The sequence below is a fragment of the Chrysemys picta genome, chromosome 1 (assembly GCF_011386835.1).
Source record: "Chrysemys picta bellii isolate R12L10 chromosome 1, ASM1138683v2, whole genome shotgun sequence".
In the NCBI taxonomy this organism is placed as follows: domain Eukaryota; kingdom Metazoa; phylum Chordata; order Testudines; family Emydidae; genus Chrysemys; species Chrysemys picta.
The window spans coordinates 77171701-77184068 of NC_088791.1; the positions used below are offsets into that span (position 1 = coordinate 77171701).

The 12368-nt window shown below is 41.6% G+C and overlaps 1 protein-coding gene across 2 annotated transcripts in view; it reads right to left on the reverse strand.

Annotated features, from left to right (window-relative positions):
* Positions 1-4871: 4871 nt before the first annotated feature.
* Positions 4872-12368, reverse strand: part of TSPAN19 (tetraspanin 19) — a 29310-nt gene continuing 21813 nt past the window's right edge. The window contains exons 6-8 of one of the 2 annotated variants that reach the window (XM_065559962.1): positions 11578-11721; positions 8944-9027; positions 4872-6411 (exon numbers count right to left, since the gene is read on the reverse strand). In XM_065559962.1, the coding sequence (XP_065416034.1) occupies positions 6340-6411; positions 8944-9027; positions 11578-11721 (300 nt within the window). In that variant the 3' untranslated portion in view covers positions 4872-6339. The remainder of the gene's footprint in view (positions 6412-8943; positions 9028-11577; positions 11722-12368) is intronic. The other variant, XM_005279097.5, reaches the window with a different exon arrangement.

The following is a 12368-nucleotide window of genomic DNA, read 5'->3' on the forward strand; positions in this document are numbered from 1 at the left end:
TCCATTACGTCCGTTAGTCTATAAGGTGCCATAGGACTCTTTGTCGCTTTTTACAGATCCAGACTAACACGGCTACCCCCTGATACTTCTTTTTTGTAACAGCCCTGAACATATTTGAAAACTGTTATCAGGTCTCTTTTCAGTCTTCTTTGCTTAAGACTAAACATGCCCAGTTTTTTTAATCATTCCCTTTTATCATATTTCTTGTTCTCCTCTGGACTCTCTCTCCAGTTTATCCACATCTTTCCTAAAGAGTGGCACCCAGAACTGGACACAGTACACCAGTTGAGACCTCACCAATTTTGAGTATAGTAGGACAATTTCCTCCCATGTCGTACATACAACAAACTCCTGTTAATACACCCTAGAATGATATTAGCCTTTTTCACAACTGCATCACATTGCTGACTCATATTCAATTTGTGACCCTCTATAGCCCCCAGATCTTTTTCAACAGTGCTACCACCTGGCCTGTTATTCCCCATTTTGTTGTTGTGCATTTGATTTTTTTTTCTTCCTAAGTGAAGTACTTTGCATTTTGCTTTATTAAATTAAATTTCATCATGTTGATTTCAGACCAATTCTTCAATTTGTCAAGATCATTTTGAATTCTAATCTTGTCCTTCAAAGTACTAGCAACTCCTCCCAGTTTGCTGTCATCTGCAAATTTTATACACATACTCTCTTCTCCGTTATCCAAGTCATTAATGAAAATACTGAATAGTACTGATAGTACTGAACCCAGGACAGACCCCTGTGGTATCCAACTAGATATGTCCCCCCAGTTTAACAGTGAACCATCAATAACTACTCTTGAGTATTGTCTTTCAACCAGTTTTACACTCACTTTATATTAATTTCATCTAAACCACATTTCCCTAGTTTTCTTAAGAGAATATCATATGAGATTGTGTCAAAAGCTTTGCTAAAATCAAGATATATCACATTTAAAGCTTCCCCATTCAAAAGGCCAGTAACCTTATCAAAGAAGGATATTAGGTTGATTTGGTATGACTCATTCTTGGCAAATCCATGTTGGCTATTCTTTATAACCCTATTATCCTCTAGGTGCTTACAAATTGCTCCAGCATCTTTCCAGGTATCAAAGTCAGTCTGACTCAAAGCTCAAATTAGAGATGGGTTTAGGAGGGCCAGGCCCTCTTACTACTTTTAGGAGTTACCTAATTTCTCTCCTATTCAAAGCCACTGGAAGGCAGAGTGTTTTGGCTCCTTTTTTTTCCCCAATGTTCCCTGCAAACTACACACCAGAACAGGGAGCATCGGCAAACTGCCTGCCCAGCTTGAGAACATGCTCACAGCAAGCTAGCCAGAGTAAGAGAGCATATGTAAACTGTACATGCGGCCAGAAGTATGCACAGCAAGCCAGTCAGCACAAGGTCATTTCAGCACATTCAAATCCTGCTAGAGCTTGCACAACAATTAATTTTTTATGCCAGCCTAGAAATGCGCCTTTATATCTACTAAGGGCAGGTCTACTTTATAAATTTACAGGTCTCCTGTTGGCATAATAACTCCACCTCTGCAAGAGACGGAAACTATATCAGCGGGAGAAACTCTCCCGCCACATAGTGCTGTCTACATGGGGGATTACGGTCAGTGTAACTACATCACTCGGGAGTGTGAATTTTTCACACCCTGAACAACATAGTTATACTGAAGTAAGTATGTAATGTAGCCTAGGGCAGGGATAGTCATCAAAGCCATTGTTAATTTGAGTCCCACTTTGGGCAGAAATCTAGAAAAAGTTGAAAGGCACAATGGTAAAATCTGTCTCTGTAAGAGGGTTGGGGTTGGTTCTTTGGGGTTTTTTTTTTTTTTGGTTTTGTTTTTTAAATTTGGGGGCATGTAGTCAAAGCATTTCATATATTCATATATATATGAATGAGCTGGGATCTGTGGTGGGGTGGAATTAAGGTAACACTAATCTAAACATCGTAAATCCAGAAAACGAAATGAATAGTTAAGATATGCATCACCCTTGTGGGAAGTGTGTGAGTGGGTGGTCTGTCCAGAGTGGGCAGGGAATGGGCCCGGTTTGTAGGAAGGACAGATGAGGTGGACCTGCGGCATACCTGAGGAAGCCTGGCTGAAGCAGGGGCAGAAGTCCCATCTGGAAGTGGGTAGTTGGAATAGGGAGCCCAGCTCAGGGTGCAGCTCAGGCTATTTGACCGAGGTCCTCCAGTAAGCTGCTGCCTGTGATATATGTATGCAGTAGCAGAATCAGGAGACAGCAAGGAGCAACTTCTTACAGGTTTATGGCTCCTACAGTGCTAATGGCTTAATGGGATGGGATGGGAAGGGAAGGGGAAGCTGGAAATATTGGCTGGGGGGGATTGCATGTTGTGGGGAACAGTGGAGCAAGGGTTGGAGAAGGAGAGAGACACACCAGCTTCTCTCATACACTTAAAGTTATTGTAAAAACACTGAAATAAAACTGTCAAAGGTTTGGGACCTAGACCATGGATGAGAATTTTCTCACCAGCCATGTCAATAACAACACATGTCAAACATTTTGAAGCAAAGTTAAGGGAAACACCCATGCAATCTTACCTCCACCCTCTTTGAACAATGCCCATAACACACATACTGACTCTCTGCCTTTTTGCTGTAATGAACAGGTTCTACCTGCACTAGCCCGATACCCAGACCCCGAGCCTATTTCCCCTGACAGAAGAACACACTTGCAAAATTTATCAACCACTTCATACCCTTCACATTTGCACACAGGATACCACCTATACCTATCCTGTCCCCTACCCGACTGCTTTCATATCCCACCACACTACTGACAATACCCATGGCAAGAAGACCCCAGTGCCCTGCTACTGACACAACCTACACAATTCTGTATTGAAATGCTGCAGACTGGAACCTCAAGGTACACATGTGGGCATTTACCTTTACGCTGTATTTCCTGGCTTTCTGACATTTGAGTTTTGCTGAACTGGACATTCTGGGAAGACACGAGCTATCACTGGTCAACCTTAACTCTTCATTAACAAAATTTTGTGCCATTTAATTTCCAATATGGTCAGAGACTACTTGCAAACTTCTAGTTCTATTGGGGACCATGCACAGTAACCTAACCCAAGATTGCAAAGTACCATGGCACCCTTGCTTTTTCTCCCCATCTAATTTATCTAAATATTCTTTAACCTGTTCTTTCCCTATTTTGGCTTATGTTCCTCTCCCCTTATTGTTAATATTAATTGTGTCTAATATCTGGTCACAATTTACCTTTTTAGTGAAGACTGAAGCAAAATAGGCATTAATCACCTCACCTTCTTTATGTCATCTATTTTTAGTTCTCCTTCCCCACTAAGTAGAGGAACTATGTTTTCCTCTATCTTTCTCTTACTCCTACTGTATGTATATAACCTCTTCTTTCTGCCCATTATGTCCTTGCAAGGTGTAACTCAGTTTTTGTTTTAGCCTTTAGGATTTTGTGGTATTCTGTGAATTTTGTGATGGCTTTTTCTACATACTTTATATCCCTTTAGCACTTTGTATCCTCTAGTATTTCTATAGAAACACAACACAAGTTAACAGATAGAAGACCTTACATGTTTCATCCTTCTAATTGCAAAACATAAATATTTGATCTCTTTTGACTATAATTATTCAATTTTTCTGGCACATACATGGAATTTCATCTTTATTTCTTCTTATTCCTTTTTTCAGATTCTCTCACCTGGCATTACTATGTTTTGTATTATTAATTATTAATTATTATTATTATTATTAGTTAAACACCAGCAGCATGTTTGGCCTTGTTCAAGGCACACAAAAGCATGGATTCATGAAAAATGCTTGTTGGAAGCTTTAGCAGTCAATGTACATTCATGTTTTATTGTGAATGTGGGTGGCTGGCACTGAGAGGGTAATGCCTTTGAGCAGAGTTTTAAAAATCTGTGCAGGATTGATCTACATGTTGAGACAAATTCTCCTCTCAGATGTGCATGCCAGGCTATCATTGATGTCAATAGGAGCTTATCCAAGGTCAATATCTGGACACAGACCACAGTCCTTATTTGCAGAATTTAGACATTAGCCCACTGTGTTTCATTTTAAATTACAATACAATACCAGGTATCAATTTTCCTTAAAACCTTTTATTGCTCCTAGGATAAGTATGTTTGAGGATCCCTGATTGGCTTCACCCAAGCCCACAGACAAAGGAGAGGACCATCCATCAGGAAAGGAACATGCAGACCTCCCAAACAATCCCAGGTTTCTCCTACAAATCCTTCTCTCCTGGTTGAAGCAGCTGCTGTCCTGCAGGGCTGGCTGGGCTCAGCTCCCCATTTCAGGCATTGCCACCTGCTCGCTCTCCCCTTCCTTATCCCTCACAGCCCCTCCCCTCCCTGCTCTCCCTGTCTACCCAGCAATAAAAATAAAATAAAATGAACCTGCATCAGCAAGTCGCAGATCCCAGGTCAACTGACTCGGGTTTGCCCTACAGGGCTAAATATAGCAGTATAGCTGTTCCTTCTGGGGCTTGGAGCCTGGACTTTGAAACCCGTGAGGGGGGAGGGTCTCAGAGCTCGGGCAGAATATCTACACTGCTAATTTTAGCCCTGTTGTGCGATCCTGATTCAGTTGACCTGGATTCTGAGACTTACTGCTACTGAAAAGAAAAAACTGGTAGGATTTGTCAGGAAAAGCTGTCTTGCCCACTTTGATGCCAAGTTTGTTTGGTTGACCACTGAGCCTGATGAATGCCTGTTGCAGGTCATCCTGCCCTGTAGCACTTCCTCTTGATTTAGTGTGGTGCTGCAGGCACTCCTGGCCTCAGTTTCTCTTTTCTGAACCCCTTCCACACAATTGAATTGAGTGAATGACAAAATACCCATACTGGAGATCTCCTTTTTTAAAGCAAAATAAACTTGAAATAAAGTCTCTCCCTTTGGGTTCAGAGGTTGCACATCCTTCCTTCTTGGAGCCTGTGGGTTCTCAGTCCAGGCCTCTAGTCTCTCCTCTTGGGTTCAGGGCATGGCACAGCCCTCCTCTTTGTGCCTGTGGTTTTCAGGGAACACCCCTCTGTTAGGACTGCTTCTCCTTCTGTGAGCACCTCTCTGCAACCGAGTCCTGATGGCCTTTTATCAGGCTGCCTAGATAGGCTTGTTTCCCTTAAATCAGTTCATCATGGGTAACCTGGGCCCAGACTCTTCTTAAATGGGGTCAGTAACCCCAGTGATAATGCCCACATATCTTTCTGTTTTAGAGTTATTTGCAGGTACAGCAACATATATAACATAACTCACAGAGCAAGTTGTTTTGGAGACTCAGAAAACCAGTATTCAGTTTCACAGAATGTTTTATTATCCAGCTATTTAATGGGAAAGTGCTCAATACTTTAGTCTGTATATCTTTGTAATATAAATATCATAACCAAGACTACAAACAATACACAAATGTATCAAGACATAAATTCACATGTTATGCAGTACACAGCAGGAAGCTATATACATTGGGATATTTTCCGAATCAACACATAAATTACAATCTTTCAGAGTAATTGTGATATTTTAGAGCCTGAGCCAAACATCGTTGATTTTAATGGGAGTCTTTCCTTTGACTTGAAAGGTCAGATTAAAGCAGAGGTTCCCAAACGCTGGCATGCGTACTCCTGGGGGTATTCAAGACATCTCTGGGAGGTACACAGGAAAAATTGTGTAATGGTGGATTTTATTTATTACATTTTCATAATAGGCTATGCAGATAAATCTTTAAAACTCTGTGGGAATTTGTTCTATAAAATATGGTAGTTAATTTACTTCAAGATGTATCAGTGAGAACACAGATACACAAAGACACAGATGTACAGAGGCCTCACCCAGGGCCAGACATAGTAGGCACATACCTAGGGGTGCTAGCATTCTAGGGGCGCCTTACCTCTCTGAAATTGTGTGCAACACAAAGGTCAGCTATAGTCAGGGGAGGGGGGCGCTGAAGATGCTGTGCCTAGGAGTGCGTCAGGTGTAAATCCAGCCCTGTCCTCACCTCTCCAATCACTGTACAGTGCAGGCTCAGTTGCCCAGCAACTGTCCAGTCTAACTTAGCTCAGAATTTAGGAGGATTTTTTTGGTTGTATATGTCACACTATAACTATATCTGTACATAACAGTGAATATGGACAGATGGCTAAAGACTGGTAGTGTTAAGAAGAACACACAAAGTATCAGTGATGAGAAGGGTAGGGGTACATGGGCACCTGGTAGATCTGGAAGGGGGTACACAATAAGAAAAGTTTGGAAACCTCTGGATTAAAGAATTATTAGATAATTCATGCAATATAACAACACCAAAAATTTTTCTTTATTCCTTTAGTGAAATTTTATTCTTCTTGGTGTTTTTGAACAGCAATACACCTACTGTGAACAGGAGGACCTGAAAAAAGGAAGGAAGAATGGGTTAAAAATTAAAGCGGGTCATAGTAATTTATGCTCATTGATATCTAAATTTAATCTGTTGCAGTTTAGTGGCCAGATCCTGCTCCCACTGATGCCACAGTAGCCAGAATGACAGGAAAGATAAACCAGTGGTTAGAATGCTAACGTAGGACTTGGAAGATGTGGGTTCAGTTCCCTCTCCCTTTCCTAAGCTTCTTGTGTGACCTTACACAGGTTGTTTGGTCTTTCTCTGCCTTCGATCCCCCTCTGTAAAATGGGCATACTAGCTCTTCCCTACCTCACGGGAGTGTGTTGTGAGGCTAAAGACATAAAAGATTGTGAGGCACTATGGGAATGGGAGATACATACCTACTTAAAATAACGTAAATGTTGCCATACATTTCATTTGCCCCTAAAACACACCAATGGAAGAGATGGTGTGCAGATCAGAAAATCCCAAAAGTAAAATAATAAAATATCTGACAGAGAAAAAATTCCAGCAGAATATACTTGCAGATAAAAACGGTGATCATAGATCAATTCCTTAAAGGGCTGTATGTCAGGAGAGATGGATTAACCAGTTCAGTCAGAATATGAATTAGTCTGTATCACAGGCCAGCACTTAATATAAATAAGCCCTAAACCATTTTTTATTACTAATTTGGCCAACACTGATAATGGGGAATTCCACTGACCTACCAGGATATGACAGTGGAACAATAAAAGTGTCTGGACATACAGAGTTAGATTCTGCTTTCAGTCAGTATAAAACTGAGGTAACTCAATTTCCAACTCAGTGATTTGGGATCTGAGCCCACTTCCTTTATGCTCCGACAACTTCCATTGGTGGCAGTGGGACTTCGGGGTGCCTATGGAATTCAGGGTGTCTCTTTGTTGTAATTCGACACAAATTTTGTTTCGTTTTTGCAGCGTTTATAACTTTTTTATGATATATTTTTCTCATAAATTTGAGAATGAATTTTCTTCCTAATGTGATTTTGTGCTGTTTGATTTAGTGCACATTTCTCAAATATTAATAATAAGCAGTAGTAGTATGGTATCACCTCAGAGCCCCAGTAATGGACCAGGACCCCACTGTGCTAGATGCCGTACAAACAAACAATAACAAGATTGTCCCTGCCCCAAAGAGCTTACAATCTCAGTAACTGACTTTTCCTCCACTGCAGGTTAAAGAAACAAGCTGTATAAACAAATTAGAGACAGGATGGGCACCAACATCAGTGAAGGAGTCTTTACTGCTCTGGGCATAGGCATGGGAAGTAGCGGTGTGGGAGGTGCTGCAGCACCCTCAGCTTTTATGCAGGGCCGTCGGCCCAGCTCCCCGCTCCCCAGCCATTGGGGTGTTTCCCACACCTATGCTGTGCTCCCAGCCCTCCGCCCGCACTCCGCTCCCCAACCCCTCATCTCACCTGGGGCTCGGGTCCTGGTCGCCGGCCCCACCCCCCACTCCCAGGCCTCCGCTCCCAGGGCCTGTCCCTCTCCCAGCCCTGCACCTGGGGCTCTGCTCCTGGGACACCAGCCCTGCTCCCCAGCTGATGGCCCCATGCCTGGCCCCACAGCTGGGGCTCTGCTCTTGGCCCTGCATGTGGGGTCTCGGCTGCTGGCCCCTGCCCAGGGCGCCGCTCCTGGCCCCACGCCTGCCCCCAGCTGTGGCCTTGGCCCCTTTACCCTGTCCAGGTCCCCCATCCCTGCTTCCAGCCTCTTGGTGGGGGGGAGAGGGGCAGGGGAGCAGACAGGGATAAGGGGGCTGGCTTTCAGCACCCCCACTACTAAAAATGTTCCAGCAGCACTGGCTCTCGGAATACTGTTTCTGAGGCTATGTCTACACTAGAGATCCTACAGCAGCACAGCTGTACTAATGTAGCTGCACCACTGTAAGATCTCTCTTGTTTCCTCTCTATGCTGATGGGAGAGAGCTCTCCCGCCAGCATAATTAAACCACCTCCAACAAGCAATGGTAGCTATGTCGGTGGGAGAAGCTCTCCCACTGACATAGTGTTGTGCACACTAGCACTAGCGAAACTTATGTTGTGCACAGGAGTGTTTTTTTCACACCTCTTTGACATAAGTGGTAGTGTAGACATAGCCTAAGGCTGTATCTACAATGCCACATAGTTCAGACTTCGGGGTTGTGAATAGTAGTGTGCACCAAAGTGCTTTGCTGTAACTCTCCTAGGTAGACACAGAGAGCATGAACTAAGAAGTTCCTAGTTTGCAATACACAAACTGGGGACCTTTTAGTTTGAGCCCACAGCATCCTCTTACAGGAGCTACAACGCACTCTATTATTCACAGCCCTGTCATCCGAACAGTGGGTCAGTGTAGACATTAACTTAGTTAACAAAGCCACCAATAAATAGAGACTTATCTTGCTCCTGTTGAAGTTAATGTAACTTCCTACATGATTTTAATGGGGCAGGGTCATGCCCATAGAACACTAAACTTATTTTTGTGGGTCCCACTAGTTTGTCAATATTTTCTTATTTTTAAAAAAATCAAGTACTCTTACCTCTACAGCTAGCAGTGCAATATTAATTGCAATTAAGACCGAAGTGTTGTTTTCAAACCACATTTTAATATACTCGTCACATCCCTAGGCAAAAGCAGATGAATAGATATTAACTGCAAAATTATTTTTGATTCCTGGATTCAGACTGCATGTTTATAACATGTCCCTGTTCAAATTTTATGCAACAACTTCCTACCAGGGATTTATGGGTTCTGATACTTACTCATTGGAAGGCAGTCACATTAACGCTGAGAGTTTGGCCCAAAACATTTTCAAGTGTTGTTTTTTTTAAATGTATAAACCAGTTTTTAAAAGTAAATGACTGAATCAGTTACCTTTGCACCCCAAAATCCTGGGACTAGTGGCTGATCTAAGGGGGAATTTGCTTTTGTAAAAGCATATTAATGGATCCTCAGTCAAGCATCCAGTCACTCTACAACTGGATGCTTAAAAGAATATGTTTAGCTACTGCAAATTTACTGTGATTCCCACATATTATTCATCTCAGGATGGACTTATATGACTTCTGGATTATTGTTTGTGTTTGTTATACCAGTCACTTCAATAATTAATAAACTGTTATATAGGAAAGAAGCTGAAAAGTAAAGAAGGGTCATTGTTACTGCAGGGAAAAGGTATTGTGCAGGTCTCACACTAATATAAACTTCCAATCTCCATGTCTTTTCCTCTTTCCACTTCCCTGATTTTGAATAACAGTACGTGTACATATTCAGAAAACTGTATCTTGAAATAGTGTCAAGAATAAAGTTTTTATAAATTAAGACTGCTCAAAGATTTTCTGTTGAAATTGTTTTCCAACAGCAAATTGGATTTTTGATTAAATGAAAAATTTCATGAACAGTTTCTGTTTTTCTTTCATTTGGGGATGAGGGGGTATCTAGGAAAACAGAAACCCAAAGAAGGATTTCTGTTGTTTTTGACTGAAAGCTTTCAGACTCTGGCAGTTTTCAGGTAAAAAAATAATTAGTTTCAGTTGTCAAACCATAAATACATAAATAAAAAATATCTATTTTTGAACATTTGCTTTTTTGACAAAAAGTCTTAATATTCCACGGGGGAAGAATACTCTAATATATAGATGATCAAATATGTCTCTATATCCCAGTAATTGACCTGCTATCAGAGTTAATTTGTTGCAACAAAAGGGGACAGTGCCAACTTGATATGAAAAGAATGAAATATTGTCTGCCAGTTCCCTTTCAGGTGAAATTCAAGTTGCTGATTAGTATCTACAAACCCCTCAATGAGCTTGGTCCCCTTTGTTGCTGAAAATCTTTCTTTTCATGCTATACCATTCCAAACTATCTATGATTGACATGAGGTGCCTTCGGCTGTTTGTCTGAAGAATATTGCTCAAGAGCATAGGATTATAGTATTCCCTTTGGATCCTGCCCCTCTTGAATTTGTTCCCAATGTAAGATTATATGAGATCAACTTTGGGTGCTTTTAGGAAGTATGGTAAGATGTATCTCTTTGCTCCAGCTTTCTAATAACTGCAATCTGATGGCCCTAGACAAGCTTGTCCTTCTCTTTTATAATTAGCTAGTTCTGATCTATCTCTCTCTGATAATATGCTTCTTATTTTTCTGCTTGGGGTTCTTTAATTCTGTAAAGTGCATGCAGATGTTTTGGTGAAAGACAACTCCTAAATAGGTGAATACACTGCTGGCATGATACAAATAACAACAATGATAACAATTATGTATTGCCATTGCTTTTATGTTACATTCTTCACTCCTTTCCTGTATCATAGCTGTACTTGCACAGAGCACAAAATGGTGGATGGCAACAACTTCAGTACTGCACAAGCTACCAGTAAATGTTCTCTCATGACTGACTCACTCTGTGATGCTCCCAGCTCCTGTTATCCTGAAGTCTCCTCCTTGATCTAGAGTTTCCTGTGTGGTAGACTCCTAAAGAGTAACAACCACGCCAGCAGCCTGCCCAAGAATGTCTTTGCTTTAATTATGATGATCATTACTATTGTTTCAATTTTTGTAAAGGCACTTATGGTTTAATTAAGATTTGGAAAGAGTTTTCAAAATTTAATTTAGGGTATGTCTACACTATAACTGTAAATTGATCTATATTAGATAAACTTACAGCCATTGCAGTAATTACTGTGGTGGTGCATATCCACTTTACCCTACTTGGGTTGGTGGTGCGTGTCCTCACCAGGAGTGCTTCCACCGACCTAAGAGAGCCAGTGTGGGGAGCTGAAAGCCTAGTCTCTCAGCTCCACTTGCAGCTCCCTGCTGCAGCCCAGCTGCCCCACAGGCTCTGGGGCTCCTGGCAGGGTTCCCCCCACACACACTTCCTGTTCCCCTCCAGGAGTTGGGGGGAAGCCACCAGGGGCTTCTTGCCTCTCCATTCCCTGCCAGGAGTGGGGGAGAGCCACTTGGGCTTCTCACCCCAGCTCCCAGATGATAGTGGGGTCCAGCCACCCAGCTCTCCAGTGGAGCAAGGGGCAGCTGGGCTCTAGCTGTCCAGCTTTCTTGTCAATTTCACGGATTCTGCCTTACTTTGACCTAACTGTGTAGTGTAGACCAGCCCTAAGTTATGAAAGCTAGCTACTGTGGTCACTCAGGTAAAATAAAATTGGTTATTCCTTACCTTAGTGTACACTTCATTCGCGGTGGCATCACAAAACCATTCCTTCCTATTAGATTTTGTACATGAACATGGGACCTGATTTGTGTGTTCTTTATTTTCATTCTTTTTCCAGTCTGTAGAATTGTGTCTTCCACAGCATTCCAGCTAGAAAAAAAAGATCCTGTCACTTTTAATGCCAAAACAAATAAAGAATGACACATTGTGCCCCCAAGGTAGACAGAATTATAATACAATAAGAGATAGTAGTAGTAGTGTCAGTGATGTAGTTTATTCCTTAAAAATATGGTTTATATTGTCTCACCATTCTCTATCATGTAAGAATCCAATCTCTTTTCCAAAACAGCCATTGCATATATTTGTAATATTCAATGGCATGTATGGAATGTTCATTTTACATGTGTATATAAGGAGAGGAATATGTTCTTAAAATATATATTTTAAAGGAATTTCTATTTGGGGCACAAGGGTCATGACAGAACTACTAAAAATGTAAACTGGAAATGTTGTTATAATGTTTTTATTCCAGGCAAATGCCAAACATTTTGGCCATCACACTCAGCCTTCATCAAGGTTTAAATGTGAGCTAAGAAGGCATTCACTTTATATATTGTTGTTTATGCAGTCAAGCAGTAGAGGCACCAAACTGACAACAGGCCAGGGCACAGTGAAATACGACCAGAAAGAAAAGAGGAAAATCTGTAAAAATAGCAAAGGAAATAGAGTACACTTCCATAATTAGGGCCAGGTGTACAGGTCTGATTTAGACACCTCTATAAGAGCAAGATTTTCCA